The sequence below is a fragment of the Ornithorhynchus anatinus genome, chromosome 7, assembly GCF_004115215.2.
Source record: "Ornithorhynchus anatinus isolate Pmale09 chromosome 7, mOrnAna1.pri.v4, whole genome shotgun sequence".
In the NCBI taxonomy this organism is placed as follows: Eukaryota; Metazoa; Chordata; class Mammalia; order Monotremata; family Ornithorhynchidae; genus Ornithorhynchus; species Ornithorhynchus anatinus.
The window spans coordinates 33,361,701-33,382,870 of record NC_041734.1 but is presented as its reverse complement, the minus strand read 5'-3'; the positions used below and the strand labels follow the sequence as shown (position 1 = coordinate 33,382,870).

Sequence of the window (21,170 nt, the reverse complement as noted above, 5' to 3'; positions counted from 1 at the left end):
AGATCGATTCTTTTGAAATGTGGTGTTGGAGAAGGCTTTTGCAAATACCATGGACTGCCCCAAAGACAAACAAATGGATTTCAGAGCAAATAAAACCAAAGTGGTCCCTGGAAGGCCAAATGACTTAGCATATTTTGGACACATAATCAGGAGGACTAATTCTCTGGAGAAGATACTAATGCTAGGAAAAGGTGAGGGAAAATGTGGAAGAGGCAGACCAGCAGCTAGATGGATAGAAACCATAACAACGATAACAGAAGAACCATTATAAAGGTTGCATATTATAGCCGAGGACAGGACGCTCTGGAGAAAGTATATCCATGGAGATGCTATGAATAGGAAATGACTCAACAGCACTTAATAATAATAAAATCTGCTCTAGAATCCAGCCAAGAAGTCTGTCCCACATTAAAATAGTGGTTCAACACCCAAGAGCCCAGTACCAGCAGTTAAAGGTTCCCTGTAACAGGGTGTTGGTAAAGAGTTACAAAAGCTTATCCACATCTTTCTTAGGGCATCTCATCCAAGTCAAAGGTCACAGTATTAAAAATTCAGTCCAGTTCTGGAGCACTTAAGGTTTGACAAAGGCTAAAGATACAGCACTTGAGCCACATACTTATTTTTCAAGGATTTTATTTACAAAAATAACTTACAGATAGCGAGAATTCTGTGAAATGTGTGCACAATGCTGCAAAGTTGGGCAGACTTGATCATACTGTTAATCTTTCAGTAATGTCACAGACTATTTTACAGAAGAAAAAGCTTACACACCATCATACTGGTATAAACCACAATAAAGGTATAAAAGCTATTGAAAATAAAACATCTCAGCCAAGACTGATGTAATTTCAATATAGCTAATAATTGTTATTAATGTTGTCATTAGACATCATAAGAGTCAAAAATGAAGTAAATCTAACATTTAAACTATAGCACTCTGGGTACACACATCAGGCATGATACTTCCAATACAAGATAAAAATATATTTAATTTTCAAATACAATGTATTCGATACATCAATAGCCAGAAAATAAAGTCTTAGGTTTTAAATACACTATATAAAATATACAATGAATTTAAGATGTCCTGTTTTACAAAAGAAATGAAGCCAGATACAATGAGTAATACCAGTGACACCAAATGCTTTCTTTATCACAGCTTTTCCCAACTCCATAGTTTGAGTGTCCCTGTAGGCCCAGAGAATTAAACCAAATGACAACTGATTGGGCGCTAGTCTCTGACTTGTCCCACATTTCCTCGTTCTAAGACACTGCTTCACTCCCTGGTAAAAGCCAAAGGCGGAGAAGTTCCAGAAACAGTTTTTGAGGGAAGGCCTGATCATTTGGTATTTTGCTCTAGAGCAGAGTATTCAGCTTCTGATACTCTGGAGGCATCAATAAGCTTGGTCAGGCCTGTTTTAGCTGAGTACTTAAAGATGAAAGCTTTCATGAGCTCGTATCTGTAGTTTCGGTTGATAAAGCTGTAGAGCACAGGATTCACACAACAGTGGACTAGAGACAAACACTGAGTGACGTGAAGGGCTGCATACAGAAAATTTTCCATTTGACAGCTGAAGGGAATGAAATGGAGGATGGAGAAGATGTCAAGAAGCACCACAGCATGGTAGGGAAGCCAGCACACGAGGAAGACGACCACATAAGAGAAGATTATTTTTCGGTTGCTATGCTTTTCCTGGTCATTGGAGGTCGTGATGGTCCTGGCCAGGAGGAAGTAGAAGACCGCAATGACGGCAAACGGGATGGCAAAACCCAATATGACCGAGACCAACTCCATGCCAATCAGCCATTCTTTGACACTGTCTTCCGGGTAGAAAGACCTGCAGTACGTCTCATTGCTCGTGGCGGAAGTGATCGTCTTAAGGTAGTAGGTATCTGGCAGAGACACACAAATGGCCAGCAACCACACAAAAGTGCAGATAACACACCTGGTGACCTTTTTCGTGCGACTGCTGGAATTGGTGAAGTACGTAATGGAGAGGTAGCGGTCCACGCTCATGCAGGTGAGGAAGAAAATGCTCCCAAAAAGGTTGATGGAGAAGATGAGGTGCGTGATCTTGCAGGTGAGCTCTCCCAGAGGCCACTGGTTGTGCTGAATGAGGGACACTACCCAGATGGGAAGCGTGATGACCACGCACAGATCAGCGATTGCCAGATTCAAAATGTAGCGGTGTGTTTCATAACCAGTGGTTTTTGCCTGAAGATTCACCCAGACTACCACTGAGTTGGCTATCAAGCCTATCACAAAGATGAAGATGTAAAAAATGGAGAGGGTGTATAATAAAGCACTTTTATTGAGTGTGTTAGGGCACAATACGGTGTCCACTAATATACAGTCTCCACTGGTACATGTGAAGTTGGTGTCGTTGAAGTTCCCAGGTTCTGGGTAATCAAAGATGGAAGCAAAATCCATGGTTCATTCACGTCCAGTTCAAACTACCTAGGAGAAGAGAAAAAGACAAGGAAGAAACAATTTAGGTTAGGAGAAATTCAATTAAAATGTTCTTGCTCTTTGGCATCAACCATATTTTTTAAGAGCCTACTGCACACAGAGCACTGTTCTTGGCACATGGAATACATACCAACGAAGAAAAATATAGTCCCTGCCCCCATGAAGTCTACTTCCTAACAAGTGAGTCAGTGGATAGAGTTTGGAGCAAGAAAATTCATTCAGATCATGGACAAATGTGAAGAAACAAACAAGTGAATAGATGGGTGCAGAAACAGTGTGGCCTAGTGAATATGGCATTGGCCAGGCAGTCAGAAGAACAACATGAAAATCTAATAGACATATTCCCTGCCCACAGTGACCTTATAGTCTATAGGAGCAGACAGTCATTAATATAAATAAATAAATTGCAGATATGGACAAAAGTGCTGTGAGGCTGGAAAGGGTGGTTTGGTAAATAAAGAAAGTAAGGGCAATGCAGAAGTGAGTGGGAAAAGAAGAAATGAGGGCTTAGTCAGGGAAGGTCTCTTGGACATGTGTCTTCAATAGGCTTTGAAGGTGGGGAGAGTAATTGCTCTCAGATTTAAAGTGGGAGGGCATTATAGGCCAGATGCCGGCTCCTTTGCCAGCTGTGTGACTTTGGGCAAGTCACTTAACTTCTCTGTGCCTCAGTTACCTCATCTGTAAAATGAGGATTAAAGCAGTGAGCCCCATGTGGGACAACCTGATCACACTGTATCCCTCCAGCGCATACAACAGTGCTTTGCACATAGTAAGCGCTAAACAAATACCACCATTATAATTATTATTATTATGTGGATGAGAGGTCGGCAGTGAGATATATGAAACTGAGGTACATGAATAGGTTGCCATTAGAGGGGCAAAGTACATGGGATGCATTGTAGTAGGAGAGTACAGAGGTGAATTAGGAGGGCACAAAATGACTGAGTGCTGATGGTAAGGACTTTCTGTTTGATGCAGGGATGGATGGGCAATCACTGCAGATTCTTGAGGAGTGGGGAAACATGGACTGAATGTTTTTTAGAAAAATGATCCGAGCAGCAAAGTGAAGTATGGACTGAAGTTGGGAGAGGCAGGAGGCTGGGAGGTCAACAAGGAGGCTGATACAAGTAATCAAGGTGGGCTAGGATAAATGCTTGGATTAATGGGGTAGTTTGGACAAGGAGGAAAGGACAGATTTTAGCAATGTGAGGGTTAAACTGATGGGATTTACTAATAGATTGTATATATGGGTTGAATGAGACTGCGGAGTCAAGGATAACACCATGCTTTTGGGCTTGTGAAACAGAAAGGATACTTGTGCTATCTACAGTGATGGGAAAGTCAGGGGAAGGACAGGGTTTGAAGGGGAAGATAAGGAGTTCTGTTTTGGATATGTTAAATTTGAAGTGATAGAAGGCCTCCAAGTAGAGATGTCGGCAAAGCAGAAGGAAATGTGAGACTGAAGAAAGGGAAATAAATCAGGGCTGGAGATGCAGAATTGGGAATTATCCACATAAAGGTAGTACCTGAAGCCATGGGAGTGAATGAGTTCTCCAAGGAAGTGGGTGTAGATGGAGAACAGAAGGGGACCCAGAATTGAACCAGATTTAGGGGGTGGGAGACAAAGGAGAAGGCTGCGACTGAGAATAAGAGGCCAGAGAGATAGTAAGAGAACCAGGAGAGGACAGTGTCAGTGAAACCAAGCTTGGATTTGTTTCCAGGAGGAAGGTTGGCCAATACTGTCAAAGGCAGCTGAGAGGTCGAGGAGGATTAGGATAGAGTTGAGGCCCTTGCATATGGCAAGTAGAAGATCATTGGTGACCTCTGAGAGGGTGGTTTCTGTGGAGTAAAGGGGACAGAAGCCAGATTGGAGGGGGTAAGGAGAGAATTGGAGGAGAGGAACTTAAGACAGAGGGTGTAAACAACTAGCTAAAGGAGTTTGGAGAGAAATGCTAGGAGAGAGATAGGGTGATAACTGGAGGGAGCTGTGGGATCAAGGGTCATCAGGGTCATGGGGTCAAGAAGGGAGCATATTTTGAGGATAGGGGAAACATAGGCATGCTTGAAAGGAGTGGGGAAGAACCCATTGGAGAGTTAACAGTTGAAGATGGTAGACAGGGAGGGGGCCGGTGTTTTGATAAGGTGCGAAGGGATGGGATCAGATGTGCAGGTGGAAGGAGTGGATTTTGAGTCAAAGCAGGAGTGCTCCTCTTGAGATACTGCTGGGAAGGATGGGAGAGTTGAAGAGTTAGCACTTAAAAAATACCATTAGAAAAAAAAGAAGTAGCTGTTGGGATGGATAGCAAGCCTGACTGGGTAGAGGGGACTTCTAAGGATAGCTTGGAAAGTGAGGAGGGAAATGATTTAGTAAAGCTGAGGAAGGAGGGCATTCTGGATAAGAGGGAAAGGTGTAAGCAAGGGGTGGGAGTCAAGAGAGTCAAGAGCCAGAGAGAGTCAGAGGTTTCCTTGGGAGGAGCAAAGAGAATGAGCCTGGGTGTAATCAATCAGTCAAATTTATTGAGCCCTTACTCTGTGCAGAGCACTGTACTAGGCACTTGGGAGAGACAATACAACAGAGTTAGTAAACACATTCCCTCCTACAATGAGTGTAATGGGCAAAGTGGTCAGTTAGATTTTGAGCAAGCTGCTGTAGAACTTCAAAATCAGTGGCCAGAAGGTTTTGCCATTACTCCATGGGTTGTTTGAACATGAGCTGTGTTATTTCAGCTATGTCGTGTCTTTGCAATTAAAAGAAAAAGCAAACAAGCAAATTAAAACCGCAGAAACAAACCCACCCTAAAACCAAATTCATCTGGTCTTCAAAGAGAGAAACAGCATTTGCTTTTTGTGTGGTTCTTTATTACCATATACATCTGACATCATCAAATTTGGCTCCAGTCCTGGGGTGTGAAATCAACAGAAGATACCACAGCCAAATAAATGTCAGGCAATTGAATCTGCCTTCTGCAACATAAATGATGATGCTTTCTCTTTCGGCAAGGGATTTTTTAAAGCCGTTTTATCTCCAATCCCTGAAGGGTGATGGAATTGATCTATCTGTCTGATGCGCGGTACTATTCAACATTTCTTGTCCTGAGATCCTGATAAAACTATATCAAGTTCAAGTCAAAAGATATATTGAGCAAAACATCCAGCTAAGAGCTTGGCACCTTCATTTCAAATTAACATGTAAACTGGGCTTGCAGCCACCACTCTGATCCTATTTATAAGGGTTACTTTAACAATGTTGAAAACGCTCGGAATGACTCAAAGTTTTTCTGCTCAGCAAATTTGATACTTACTCTATTCAGTGAGTAACTCTTGGTGACAATGTTCATGAGTTTAAAGAAATACTCCTACAGCTACTTTAAAGATGGAGGGTCCAAAGGTTTCATTCTTAAGATGTCTCAGTAAGACCATAGATAGTTAAGTCAACTGATTTTTGCCAGAGTTACCTTGTTGGACCAAGTTAAAGTGTTGGCATGAGCACATCCAAAGACAGTGCATATTAACAATAACAGCCCAAGTTTACTTATTAAAGTAGAGAGAAATCCCTACCCTCAACGTAAATCAGTCAATGATATTCATTGAGCTCCTACATTTTGCAAAGCACCAAGTGAAGCGCTTGCACCATAGACTAAGTAGACATGACTCCTGCCCTCAAGGGTTTTACAATCTGGTGAGGGAGACCGGCATTAGAAAAAATGAATTGACATGCTTCATTCAGCCCTACCTTGCAATTCTGTTTTATGGAACCTACTCTCAAGACATAAAAAGCCTTCATACCAACTATCCCAGGTTCCGCGCTCCAGACTTAAGGGACCATTTCTTATGGTGATAACAGCATCTAGACAAAAATTATGGCAAAAGAAAACTTATTATCAACTGGACTCTTCCAGAAAATAAGAAATACCACAACTGGGTTAGACTGGAAATTCTGTTCTGACAGTGGCAACGACCACTTGGATGAATCATGTAATCTAATGGCTGAGGATGGGCCATCCAATTTCCATAACTTCTTCCCTATTGACTCATTATACACTTCTCATCCATGAACTTATTCAAATCCAAATTCCTCTTAAACCTACTTATATTTTGGCCAGCATCGATTCAGTCCAGGGTTTTACTAATCCTGCTGGGTGAGTCTACTCCCCATCCCCTGAGATCTCAGAGGGCACCCCCTCACCCTGGTGTTGTGAATTTGGTGAACAACAGATTCTGTGTTTGCTCCCTTCAGTCCTTTCATGGTTTTGCAAAACTTCAAGTCTGAAAAGATAAAGGTTGAACGGAGATATGATTGAAAGGTCCTGTTCTTGTCTGTCAATCTTTATTGTGCCTCTCTCTCTCTCTCCTTGTGGTAGGGGGAGGAAGTTGTGAGATAAAAGTGATTAACAGTGGCACAGACCCTGAAACTGTAGCATGTCTAAGAGGCACCCGAGGCTACTCAGCATGTTCTGTTCTGATCGAAATGAAACATTCTTCAAAGAGTGAATTTGCCAAAGTTTCATTCTCTGTACTATTCCCATAGTCTGCAAGCCATTCTAGTCACTACAATTTTTAATAAATTAGAAGTTTACCAACCCTAAAGTCAATGAGCTTTACTGACTAGTGTGAAGTAGGGGGCCAAAAATGCAGACTTCAGAGGTTTACTATCTACCTTTTTTAATGGAATATGTTGAACACTTATTATGTGTCAAGCACTGTTCTAAGCACTGGGGTAGATACAAGTTGATCAGGTTGGACCAATCCCTGAGTCGCATGGGACTCACAGACTAAGTAAGAAGGAAAACAGGTATATAATCCCCATTTTACAGTTGAGGAAACTGAGGTAGAGAGAAGTTAAGTAACTTGTCCAGGGTCACATAGCAAGCAACTGGCAGAGCCAGAATTAGAAGGCAGTCTTCTGACTCCCAGACTTGTGGTCTTTTCACTAGGACATGGGGCTTCTCAAGAGAAAGGGAAACTGGTGAGGTGTTTATCCTTCTTTGCAATGCAGGATTTTCTTTGTTCAACAGGCTGTGCCAAAGTAGAAAGAGAACAAGACCAGCAGTCAGAGGATTTGGAGGTTCTGATCCCAGTATGCCCTTTGCCTGCTGTGTGACCTTGGGTAAGTTCCCTTGTGCCTCAGTTTCCTCATTTGTAAAATGGGGATTAACTACCCCTGACTTTCTCATTACTGTAGACAGCACCACCCCATACTTCCTGTCTCGCAAGCCTGTAATCTTGGCGTATCTATGACTCATCTCTCTCATTCAACCCATATATTCAATCTATCACTAAATCCTGTTGGTTCAGCCTTCACAACATCACTAAAATCTGCCCTTTTGTCTCCATCCAAACTGTTAACAAGGTAACCCAAATAATTATTCTATCCCACCTTGATTACTATATCAGCCTCCTTGCTGACCTCCCCACCTCCTGTCTCTCCCCACTCCAGGCTATAATTCACTCTGTTGCCCAGTTCTTTTTTCTACAAATCTCAGTTCATTTTTCCACATTTCTCAAGAACCTCCAGTAGTTGCCTAAACTCCACATCAAACAGAAACTCCTTACCATTGGCTTTAAAGCACTCAATCACCTTTCCCCCTCCCAACTCATCTCACTACTCTCCTACTACAACCAAGCCTGCACACTTCTCTCCTCTAATGTCAACCTACTCACCATACCTTGATCTCATCTATCTTGCGGCCGACTTCTTACCCACAAGCTGTCTCTGGCTTGGATCATCCTCCCTCTTCATATCTGATAGACAATTACTCTCCCCACCTTCAAAGGCTTACTGAAGGCACATCTCCTCCAAGAGGCCCTCCCCGACTAAGCCCTCATTTCCTCTTTTCCCACTCCCTTCTGGATCACCCTGATTTTCTCCCTTTAATCATCCCCATCCCACAGCTGCAAAGCACTTATATACATATCTATAATTTATTTATATTAATGTCTGTCTCTCCCTCTAGATAGTAAGCTCACTGTAGGCAAGGAGTGTCTCTGCTATATTGTTATATTGTACAGTGCTCTGCACACAGTAAATACTCAACAAATAAGATTGATTGATCAACTGATATCTGTTCTCCTCCCTTAACCATGAGCCCCATGTGGAACAGGGAGAGATTCTGATCTGATAGTATCTACTCCAGCGCTTATCAAAGTGCTTGGCACATAGTAGGCATTTGAACAAATACCACAGTTATTATCATGTTATTAACTTTAGGAGCCTGAACGTTCTCCATTTTGCCTCCCAAGGGCTGTTCCCTGCACCCTTGATTAAAATAGAATTATTGTTGCACTGGCTAAGTATCTCACCTCAAAACAGTCAACTCCAATTGGTTTCTGGCCAAATCTTTGGTAATGATGAGCAGAGACGGACTTTCATAAGCCCGTATACAGAACAGGAGTTTGGATAGTCTGCTCCCATTCCATCTTTTTTCCTGAAACCCCATGCCATTCCAAGAATGTTCTTCGAGGAAAGAAACTGTCCTCAAGAGCCCTGATTACTGAGCCATGTTAGCCTGTAATGACCCTCTTTCTGTTGATTTCAATCTCTAGTGGCAAGTGTCTAAGTCTGGAATCAGTCCTTTACAAGCCAAACATATAGGCAGCTAAAGCCCTGAGAATGTCAAGTGCAGCCAATCCTTTCCTCATACTTGATTTACTAATGCCCAGCCTGAGGCATTCATCCTTGATACCACAGGCATGGCACTGTGGTACACAAGGGGTTAATTAGGAAAGTCATGCCTCCTCCTTCCCCAGCCCCCACCCTGTTAGAGAGTTATAATTTAAAGGCTTCATTCTGCATTTACTCTGTCTTCCCCTGTTACAGACTGCCTGTGATATTCATACCTTTCGGGCTGCTGCCAGGTTTGACATACTCACAGAACCCAACCTATGGAGGAGAAGGGGGGTGGAGGTAACCTTTTGTTAAGTGCCTCCTCCAGCTGGACAATGCTAAATTTTAGTTAGAAATCATTATAAGTGAGACTCCCCTCACCACACAAAATATTTAAAAAATAGAAAATGTATACCCATTATAAAATTTATATCTCCCAACAATCCTCCCGCCCTCCTCCCTCTCATCCAGCTTCTCATGGCTGGCACGGTGGGAATTCAGCCAAGAGACACGGAGGGTCCAGGTAGAAAAGCCAGAAGAAAGTGGATCACTCACACTTGCATTTGCTATGCTGCCTTGTACAGTGAAGGGTTGGGGTACACTGGGCCTGCTGCTGGGGAGCCCCCAGAGAGATGAACTGAAACACAAGAAGGGAGGACATGGTAACCAGATATTGGGCGGGAATGCCCTTACCACATAAACAGTCACTCCTATCTGAATGGGCCTTCCTGCTCCACTGCTCCACTGTGGGCTGTGCTGGGGATATAAGAGAAGGCAAGGAGGGAGAAAGAGATATTAAGTAAACAGTATGGTTCAGCAATCAGATCTTGGGTGCATTTAAATTGGTAGCTGAAACGAATGCCATTCAAACACATGCCTTTTATCCCCTGGATAGTTTTAATGCACTGCACTTTGGAAACAAATGGGAGTTATTCCCAACAAAAATAAATACAATGATTTAATAAGGGCAGCCTCCTCCTGCAAAATAGGGGTAAGTGCCATGTAATACTGAACAGGGAATGTAAACATATGCCCTAAATAGCCAAAGTGTCTGTACAGGAAGTTTTTCTGGGGGGGAGCAAGGTTTCATTTAAAAACCACAGCACCGCTTTTTGTTTTAAGCAAGCCCCGAGCTGAAATACTTTAACCAAGTTAGCAAAAGAGAGAGGTGGGGAGAAGCAGAAACAGGAATCAGGAGGCAAAGGACACAGACAGGCAGATAGAAATTTAAAATCTCTTTACCTCTGAAGATTTTGCAAACCAAACATGTGGTTCTCAGCCCCAGAACCTTTGAGGAGTAGGTGAATGCCACTTGTTTTCCCATAACTGTCACATAAGGAGTTAAAAAGAAACACCCAGCCCCCTGGGACCACATTACAGAAAAATGACATCAAGCTCTCAAAAAGGTGGGGAAAAAAACTGAAGTGGCCACTTGCATCCTCCTCAACTCCCATGGGTGTGCTTATGCAATTATAACCACCTCCCACTATCTGAAAAGCAAAAAATGAGGAAATCCCTTCCTCAACCCTTTACAGAACTGCATTCAACCTACCCTAATTGACCACCAGGGAAGTCTTAGGATTTCTTGTGTACATACGTTACTTTTTAATTAAAGTTGCATTTACAAGAGAAAGTGGAGCAGAGAGAAGCCCGCTTTTGCCTTCAGGCACAGAGTGGGGATCAAGATGAGCTTTCTCTTCCCCGTTCAGTGTCTAGACCTCAGGTCAGACCACCCTCTGCTGGAATAAATCAGTAATTCAGTTCCCAGCTGCCTTCAATGTTTTGCTGGGATTTTGTAGCCAAACCTGTCAGCAGGTCCTTCTGCATGCTGCCTCTTCATATGCTAACTGGCCTCTTGAAGGCTGGGGGGAATGGAGAAACTCATTTCAGAAACTGCAGGTTTCAAGGGCTTTTGCTTCCAAAGAGCACAGATTGGGGAGGAGAGGAAGGGCCACAAAACAAAAAGATCAGAATATTGGTCTCTTCCATCTTTATTCCAAGCTTTGCTAACTCCAAGGCAGCTGGGGCGTTTCTTTTACAAATCATACCAGAGGCTGCTGCTGCTGTTGCTGCTGCTGTGGAATTTCTACAGAAAGTGAAATGTTTGCAAAAACAAGGCCACTAAAAAAATCCAACAGGCACAACATACAAAGCTTGACCTGGCGGGTGGGAGAGGGAGAGAGGGGACAACAACAGAATAATATCTCCTTTATACCTTCATATAAGGTGGGTTCCATAAAAGGGGAGTGGGGAAGTTCCAGGTCTTTCTGGGTCAAACCTGGATGTATCAATCAATCAATCAGTGGTATTTATTGAGCACTTACTGAGTGCTGAGCACTGTACTAAGCTCTTGGGAGAGCATAATACAATAGAGTTGGTAGACATGAACCCTGCCCAGATGTCGAAGACAGACTCTGGGGATAAACCAGTCTATCCCACACTTATCAAAATGGCAGGACAATTCCATTGTGGCCCTAGTAGGTTATATGCATGGTCAGATGGTTAACCTCTCTCTCATTTCTAAAGACTTTAGTAAATAATCAAATAACTCCTGGAACTGACCAGTTAGATGAGGAACATTTACCTGAGTTTAAAAATCTTGGCCAAGATCTTGGCCAGCATGGAATGTCTTAGCCATAATTATAACTCACAAGCCCATTTTAGGAGGCTGCTTAGCCCTGTAGGAAACCTTCTCCTCACAAAGGTGACTTTTGGTAAAATATCAAAAAGGCACTTTATGAGGGAATTCCAGACCCTGTCAACAGAAGCTGCCTTCCACAACCCCTGTCTCACAGCTTCTTGAAGTGTTTACTTCTTGCCAGGCGCCTCTTGGACAGCCAGCGCCCCCAATACCAGCTTTGATAGCTGTGGACAAGAGATCATGGAAACGTGAAGCGACTTTTTCCGAGAATCTGGCAAGTTTGAGACGTTACCTCTACTTGCCCTCCCTCGCCAAGTCAAACCTCCTTTAGTAGAGCAGATGGCTCCTCTGCTTAAGACATTCACTGAAACATTTATGTTTTGTCACTCTACAGTATGGACTGCTGCCAATAGTGAGTTAAAAGCTATTCTTACCAGCATTAACTTCTTATCAGCTTTTTGTGGTAACTGATGCTTGTTGGCCCAGGGCAGTAATACTATGGGGACCATTTTGGCTCTGTTTGGATTCCCTTTCTTGCCTCTCCACTTCTTTTCCCATACTTTCCTTCCTCTCTTCCAGTCCATTCTCCCTTATTCTCCCAGCAAGCACATAGGCTCACAGACACACACACACACACACACACAGAGGCACACCTCTTCCATCCCCCAACACCTCGCCCCTTTTGAAATGACTCAGGTTTTGAGTATGAGTCTTTGGAGAAGGGTCCAATTGCTCTGGCAGCCCACCAAGTGAAAGATCTTGGCTTTTACACTTTTTCAGTAGGTTGTTTTGTCTTTCTGAGCACAAACCACAATTGCACATGACCCTATATTTGCAAAAGCAACTAATCCCATTTTAATGATCTACCTTAAGCCATCATATGTGCTATTTTGATACGGGGCTTTCAATTTCACCTTGGGACACAAGCACTGAAAGAACCTGATATATGCAATCATATGTCATCAACCAATTAAATAGAAATCCTGCTTTCAATCTATGCATACAGACCTGAAGGAGACAGGAGCTCAAGAAAGCAAGAAAGTTTGAGCAGTAACTTCATGGCCATCTGGTAGTGCTGATACTAGAATAGTAAGTCTGTTGTGGAGTGCCAAACAGAAAACAATGCAGTCTTGACTATACATTCAATAGTGACCCTGGGTGATCTTATTTCATGCAAATAAGGGATTGACTTAAAATATCTGGGAAGGAAAAAAATACTATGAGCCTTAGTCACATATTGCCCTCACACCACGCTTGTGTGCCGCAAACACCCCTCCATCTCCCCACCCACAAACATACATAACCAACTGATATATATCTAGCCCATAAACACATTAAATACACATTCTCACATAAAATATTCAAGGGATAAAATAAGATCCACATCTAGAAATCTGACACGGTCTATTGTGCTCAAATCCCCAATAGGGAAGAGCCTCTGGTATTGAAGATCACGATCATGACAGCTATATCCAGAGATTACGGCATTAAAGGCCCGCCTGTCTGGATTGGCTGGGTAATGAGAGCCTACATTCCCACCCAGATTAGTATTGGAGAAAAGGCATTTCACTAGAGCAGTCAGGCCAACTAAAGGCATTTTACTATTCAGCTCTATTTTTTTAGATTCAGTGCAGTTCAGGGAAGGACCCTAACAATTCATGTCAGGGTTTTCCTTGAAATGCAATCTCGGTCTTAGACCCCCACAAAGGTGAAAGGGTTGGCTACGTGTGTCTCTGAGGTAGAGCAGGAAAAGGGGAAACAAGAAACAGTTACCTGAAAGATAAACTCAAAGGATTCAAAATAAAATTCTTTTGTAAATTCTGAACTAGTTCCTTTATCAGTTTCTTGCCCAACAGCAGTTTACAGACACTTTCTGATAGCTGTCCACCCTTCACTCCAACCCCACCCTTAGCAAGAACAGTGCTTTTATAAAAAGCTTTTTCCATTTTCTCTCCCTCTTTCCCTATCTTTGACTAAACAAGCTCCACTTAACATGGAAAAAAGTTTACAGGGCAAAACTTTGCAAGATATTAGTTGTGGAAATTGACACTTTGAGCTCTTAAATATAGAAAACAGCTTTTCAAAACCAAGTACATTTTTTCTAGTCACCTCCTCCCCATTACATTACAGTTAAAGTCTTTCGGTTTCTAGCCTTCATAATTTTTGACAAAATAGCTTGTATCTTTCCTTGCTGCACCCACATGTACGCAATTCCATTATTTAAAAAACTTAAAAATAACTCCTTGATGACCAGGGTGTAATAGGTGTTTCAATGTCTCATTCCTTCCTGCTAGTCATAAATGCCCTTAAACCAAATGATCTCTAAGAAATATATATATTTCCTGAAAATTTTTAGAACGCCTTCCTCTGCTTGCTCTCTTAAGGTCCAGAAAAGTCCTTTGGCATGTTAGCCTCAGCACAGTATAACTTCAACTAACTTCCTCACATGAACCACTACCTAAAATCATCAGACAAAAAGCTTCTGTTCTTGATTTGGGGCATTCTGCACCCAGAAAGCAGATGCTTTGCCTGTATTGGGTCTGATTAAAGAAGCATAAAACCCCCTGAGTTCTCTGAGGATTGCTGTTACTACAAGGGTAGGATGAGCTGAACATTCCTCACTCATCTAAGGTGAGTGCTCTACATACTCAACTGTATTTGATGTATTTTCTAGGACACTTTGTTTTCTCTTGACATAGCAATGCATCTCTGTTTTTAATCATTTTGGCAGCAAAATCTTGCTTCCTATTACTCAACTTTCTTTTGTTTCCCCTTTGCCTTTCCCCTTTGACTATTGGTCTCTCTACTTACTATTTGGAGCATCAGTGACCAATGAAAGCAGTCAAAATATTTACAGAAAAAGAAAAACAAAAACAAAAACTGCTCATTTCAAAGAGAGAAATTCCTAATCACAGCTATGCCTTTCAGCACCTCTGACATTTAGTTTACTCTGGAAATGTTCACATTCTAAAGGAAAAGGTGAATGAACTTTTTCCATTTAATGCTATAGAAAGTTGAACATAGAAACTAGCCGTTTTTACTTTCCCGTTTAAGCAAGTCTATTTGACCTCCACATTTTCATAGGGTAAATAAAGGGACACAAAGGCAGCATCTGTGTTTAAAAGGGGGGTGGGGGGGGCTTACTATTGGTCACATTGAAACTTTGCAGAATGAAGTTTCAGGTTTTGCGACCAAATATCTTCAAAGGGCCATAAACCTTTTAAGGAGGCCCCTTCTTTTTCAACCCCAATTATCCTGTTGTGAGCAATAGATGGGCCGGGGGGGGGGGGGGGGGGGGGGGGGGGGGGGGGGCACTTTTACAACTCATTCTCCCTGGAAGTTACAACCAAGTCTTTATTACCTATCCATCCCTGACTGACCCTCCATACCCTCCATTTAAACTCCTTTCCTCCCATGCATGCTTCTTATACCTAATGGCATAGAAACAATTGGCGAAAATCAAAACGTCTCACCTTAGAAGAAAACTGAAGAAATATCAACTCAAATTAGATTAAACAATGTAATCAAGGAAGAGGACAACTGTATTTAACATTCAGCTTTGTCTTCCCTGAACTAAAAGGCTGATAATCCCTCTAAAGCATTGAATTCAAATATACCTCGGGTCCCCAAAGATCCTTAGGAGATGCCACATCTGCAGAAACTCCTTTTTAGCAAATAAAGCGGTTCTAAGGCTAATGTGCTCCTCCATTGCCAGTCCTGTCACAGCTCCTGCCAAGCACTGACATGTGTCCAGGACCAGCTTCCCAACATCTCGAGCTGCGCCCCAAACTGCAGCAGACCAGTAGGACTTTTCTTCTGCAATCCTGTTACGCTCCCTGACTTCTCCCGGCCCAGAGACACGCGTGGGTCTATTCGAGCCGGGGCTCTTGAGAAATAAAGTGTGTCTGCACCCACCCCTCCCACTGAAACAAAGAAACCGGGGCCAACTTTTTCTTCTTAGTCTCCAGAGAGGCTAAGCCCCAGATCGCTTGGGCGAGACCGTCCCATGCGGATACCCTGCGTCCTGAGGTTTCTGGAAAAATAAAAAATACTTTCCAACATCCATCTCTCAAGATGGAAAAATGAAAAAAAGAAAAAGAAACTTGGCTTCCCGAATAAGCAACGGGCTTCCTTCCCCCTCCGGGAGTGGGGCCTGCTCTTTCCCACGCTGCCCTTCCTTTCTGGACAGAAGTGAAGGGGGACCGTTTCCTTACCTATGGTTCTGAGTTTTCCTTCCTCCCGGAGCTGGCGATCTCCTCTTCGGAGCAGTTCCGAGAGACTGAGGGTTGTTCCCAGGACCGGTCGGCTGCTTTATATACACTGTGGAGAAGCTCCTCTAGATGGCAGCTTTGTAAATCGTGTCCTGCCAAACACACACACAGACACACGTACACACGAGCGCACACACACTCAGAGACACACCAACGTCTCCAAACACACACTAGCTCACATGCGTTCATGCACCGCTCTCGCACTCCACACCGCTAGCTCGTTTCAGGACACTTCTGCACCACAGCGTTCCTGGAAGCTGAGCCTTACCCCCTTTCCAGAGCTGAAATGCAAAACGCAAGGTCCCTCCCACCTAGAACTTGTCTCTGACAAATAACAGTAGGAAGGGAATCCCCTCACGAAGCATTAGCTTGCTTTACTAAATTATCAAATATTTATCTTGTCTCAGGTATATCTTTAATCCCACGAGCAAACACAGCTCCCTGCTAGAAGTACCTTTTTCTTAACTTCAGGGAAGACTTTGTCCACAGGCTAATTTCCTTGAATCCTCCAAAGCGAGGTGTGCCCTTAAACCTATCAAGTGCTAGTTTTGTTTTCTCATTAAAGAGTATGTGATTCCTTTGAAAGTAGTCACCATTTCATATTTGCAGAATGCCAATACTGTTCAGTACTCTTTAGAACTTACGGGACACTCTTGGTGATGCTGAATAGCGGAATCGGTTCACTTGCAAGAATTTGAAGTTCAAATTCCCTAAAGAACTAATCCAAATGGAAATGCCCTTCCCCCAATTTATCTAAGACAAATACTTTTTGATTTTTTGTCAGATGTGTGTTTTCCTGTATAGGAAATGCATTGTTAAAGTTTTGCTTTAGCCATGGCAGCTCTAAAATATGCTCAGTATAAAATTGGAGCACAGCAATGGTTAAAGGATTTGGGCTGAATTCCAGGGAATCTTATCGTTTCAGAAAAATCAGGTCCTTGCACAATCAGCCTTCAAAAGAAAAAAATGGTTAAACGTCTTGAGTCACATCGTGTGTGCATATGCTCACATACACACACAGAAGTAACAGAAAGACAGGGACCTTTCTTACATGTTTTTTGAAGTTTTAAATTTTAATTCTTTCCCTTTCTGAAGTACTTCTTTAAGGGCACGTATACCAGTATGCAGTTCACAACCATGTTGGCACCTAAAATGCACATTTTAGAGAAAAGGATCATTTTATACATTCATTAAAATCAGTGGCAGACAAAGATAGGATTGCGTCTGGCTAGGGTACTGTAAAATTAAGCTAATATGTCGTCAGAAAGCCTCAACCTGAACAAAGCCCTTAACAAAAGAAATGTTTTACGTATCAGAAGAAAGCTTAAAATTTATCTCCTGGCGCCAGAATATTCTGAAAAGATATATAATAGGAGGGAGTAAACTTGCACCTGCTCTCCTGCAGCTACCAAAAGAAAGGAATTCACCAAAGTGAACTGACATTCTGCATAATACAATTTAGCACTATCGGTTTTGTCTACCCTCCCTCTTATTATAGTTCTCTTCTGAGACCATATTATTAAAAGGCCCTAATTACACCAGAAACTACATTTCATATTGCCCAAACAAATAATATTTATGCTAAAAACCCACTGCTTACAAGGATTCAAGTGCTGCAACTGTCCATTGAAAAGTAACCAGAAATCAAACTCCTTTCAGAATTTTTTTTATATTTTCTTTTTGTGCTTAGGTGGAAATTTACTTGGGGAAAACAGGAACTTATATAACACCTCACCAGAAATTTTGGTGAAACTGAAACATCTATGACAGATATCCAATAAACATTCTCATATAGTCCAATTTTAGATGGGTTTAAGTTTTGTCTGTCCATATCTAAAAACACAAGAAAGATTTTTTTAACAGTATTTATTAAGTGCTTATTATGTGTCAAGCACTGTTCCAAGTGCTGGAGTAGACATGCACCTTTAAAACTTATGTACATATCTTCAAATGATATATTATAAATTATTTATTCATATTCATATCTGTCTCCCTTTCTAGACTGTAAGCTCATTATGGGAAGGGAATGTGGCTGCTAATTCTGTTGCATTGTACTCTCCCAAGTGCTTAGTACAGTGCTCTACATGTAATAAGCACTCAATAAATAGGATTGATTGGTAGATACTAGCTAATTAGGCCGGACATAGTTCCTGTCCCAAATGGGGCTCACAGTTTCGTTAGGAAGAAGAACAGGTATTGAATTCCCATTATGCAGTTGAGGAAACTGAGACCCAGAGAAGGGACTTGCCCAAGGTCATACAACAAGCAAGTGGCAGAGCTGAGATTAGAACCTAGGCCCTCAGACTCCAAGGACTGTACTTTTTCCACTAGGCCATGCTGCTTTCCATACCGCTTTGTGAAAAAAAAACAAATTATCCATTAGCACTGGCAGGACTCTTGCCAATAGAAGCTTTACAAAGGACAAGTTTTGGGGTGATATATGTTTAAGTGAAAATGCTCTCTTTCTTGAGAAGGTTGAGTCCTTAGAAGAGATTGGGAGTTCCTCAGTTTTGCAGAGGGAAAACCTCTGGGATGTGTGTCATCCCCCCCACCCCATCCCACCCAATCCCCATCCCACTCTGGCCTTGCTGCTGAAACCACTTTATCTGGAGGCTCTCTGACCCTTCTTTTGTTTGTCATTCAGCTATCTCTCTGGCATTGGCTTTTCCATTGTTTCGGTCACCATTCACTGAGGAGGGAAACCTGAAAGTGTTGCTTTATTTTTAGGCAGGTGCTTGTGTCAAGGGGAAAACGTTAAATCCTGTACCAAGCCTGAGAATCTCAGTCGGATTTCCTGGTGCCTATTTAGCACGGTCATTTTCTCCAGTTTCTGCAGTAAGAGGAGAAAACTGTCTAGTTCGGGAGGGCACCTGTCTAAACAGGCACATTTTCTGAGTGGAAAATTTATTTCCTAAGAGAGTCGTGTATCTTGAAAACTTTTTGTGGGCTCCTGCTGGCAAGGGACATTACCAGGGTGAAATTACCTCCAAAAGGAGAACAGGACCAAATCCACTTTTAATAGGGAAATGGACCTTGGCTAAGAACATGTGGCAGTTTTGGCAGGTGCCTGATGCTCCCCCACCAGGCTAGGGTGACCTCAAGGAGTTCTCAGCGAGGAGGTAGGAGTTGAAGGGTCATCGTGGGTCTTTGAGATCTGGAAGTAAGCCTGAAAGTGCCCCAGGGCAGCTTGCAAAAATGTTGATTCAGATTGAAAATGAAGGGCCCAAAGGGCTTCCCTGCCCAGAAGGGAAGAGGAATCTGTCAACTAGGTGGACAGTGGAATCCCTGCACACACACACATACACACTCTCTCTCTCTCTTTCTCTCTCTCTCTTTGTGAGCTCTTCCTCTGCTACTGGCCAGGAACTTTCACTGACATTTCCAGTAATAGCCAATGGCATCTCTCTCGTGAGAAATTCAAATGGGATAGCTGTGGTACAAGGGGCCAATTTTAAGTTTCAGTAGTCACAATTTTGCAATTCACCTCCCACTTTTCCCAATCTCCTCTTATGTTCTGTCCAGGGCCCAATCAATCATCAGTATGCATTTAGTACTTACTATGCACAGAGCACTGTACTAAGCACTTGGGAGTGGTCAGTATTCATTCATTCATTCAATTGTATTTATTGAGTGCTTGCTATGAGCAAAGCACTGTACTAAGTGCTTGGGAGAGTACAATATAACAGTACAACAGAAACAGTAGACACATTCCCTACCCATGATGAACCCCACATTTGGTTTTTATGGAGGAGAGGGTAAGTGCTTAGTACAGTGCTCTGCCTAAAGTTAAACACTCAATAAATATGATTGAATGAATAAGGGCAGGGAAGAGAACCAGACTTGCTAGCCACTGCCCTCACCTCTACCCCTTCTCAGTGCTGCTCCTAAGGCAAGGGAGAAGGTAGGACAGGAAGGAGGAGGCAAGCACCTCTTTTATGAATTACCCCAACATAGACTTGGGCTAGGCTAGGGACTAATAGTTCCTAGCCCCAAACCAGGCTTTCTGCCTCCTGGGAAGTCCTTCACTGGGCCCTTGGGAGTTGGGAGAGGTCCTTCTCTGGAGAAGACCCTGAGGCAGAGACCAAGCAAAAAGAAGGAAGGATGAAATTTCTTGCTCCCTGGGGACATGCTGGATCATATCTTTCCTTCCCTATTCCTAGTTGTCAAGGAGAAAGTAAGTCTTCACCAGTAAAGGTAAGAAGCATCTGCAAAATAGCATTCTGGATCTCATGGTATTTTGAGAGTTAGGGTCTGAGGGGCGCTCTGAGTTGCTTGACTGAAAGAACAAAGCATGAATCAAATACATTGTCTTAGAGAGCACAGAAATTTGGCACACTTTTTGTTAATAGCCAGGCAATCTCATGGACAGGGACCATGACTTTCAATTCTAATAGATATTACTAAGCAACTAGTAGAGTATTCTTCACATAGTAGACACTCCTCAATAAATCTAGTTGATGAAATCAAAAATATCCTCCCCATTTATGCAGTGTGGCCTAGTAGAAAAAGTAAAGGACTATAAGTCAGAAGACTCAGGTTCTAGTGCTGGCTTGGCCACTGGCCATCTGGGTGACCTTGGTCAGGTCACTTAACCTCTCTGTGTTTCAGTTTCTTTCTGTGTAAATTAGGGATAAATTCCTGCTCTCCCTGCCTCCATAAAGTTTAAACCTTAGTAGTTTCTTTCAGTGATACTTGTAAATGTGCTCAGTGGCAAGTAATCTTTAGATAAATCCAATACATATAAATCAGAATTCAATAAATATTGAACTGTGCTAATGGGAATTTATATTGGCTGTTAAAACAGGAAAAATCATTGACATCAGAAACTCTTGTTAAACAATGCCTAGCAGTAGATACATTCTCTGCTGTTTATGAGTCACTGGCTATCCTATTCATAAGGGTAACAACAACTCTGGTTGCAATGGGTTTCCAGTTTCCTCCCTCAGCTTTCTTTTCCCCAAAATATGTAACGTATGAAGTATAGAAAATGCACAATCTTCTCATGAAATCCAGATTCTCAATAACAACTGGAGATGGGACTCTTTGCTTGACTTTTGAAAGATGAATGCTTCATTAGTAATGGAGAAAATGTTCAGAAAGTGGTGATGTAGCAAACTTCAAGCTTTTGCCACCCATCTGCTACATACTTCTGTCACTTTTGCCAAACATTTACCAGGACAATGA

At 42.4% G+C, this 21,170-nt stretch overlaps 1 protein-coding gene across 13 annotated transcripts; it reads right to left on the bottom strand.

Annotated features, from left to right (window-relative positions):
* Positions 1-616: 616 nt before the first annotated feature.
* ACKR3 (atypical chemokine receptor 3) lies at positions 617-16,195 on the bottom strand. 13 transcript variants are annotated; one of them, XM_029068678.2, is made up of 5 exons: positions 15,930-16,195; positions 9,768-9,830; positions 6,257-6,317; positions 5,266-5,370; positions 617-2,458 (listed from the first exon to the last, which is right to left on the bottom strand). In XM_029068678.2, exon 5 carries the CDS (start codon positions 2,429-2,431, stop codon positions 1,340-1,342), a length of 1,092 nt encoding a protein of 363 aa, XP_028924511.1. In that variant the 5' UTR covers positions 2,432-2,458; positions 5,266-5,370; positions 6,257-6,317; positions 9,768-9,830; positions 15,930-16,195; the 3' UTR covers positions 617-1,339. The 13 variants fall into 13 exon arrangements, with proteins under 13 accessions (XP_028924511.1, XP_028924512.1, XP_028924510.1 ...); XM_029068679.2 differs by lacking the exon at positions 9,768-9,830 and adding an exon at positions 9,630-9,711 and having other exon boundaries at positions 6,204-6,317; XM_029068677.2 differs by lacking the exon at positions 9,768-9,830 and adding an exon at positions 9,630-9,711.
* Between the last annotated feature and the right edge of the window lie 4,975 nt (positions 16,196-21,170).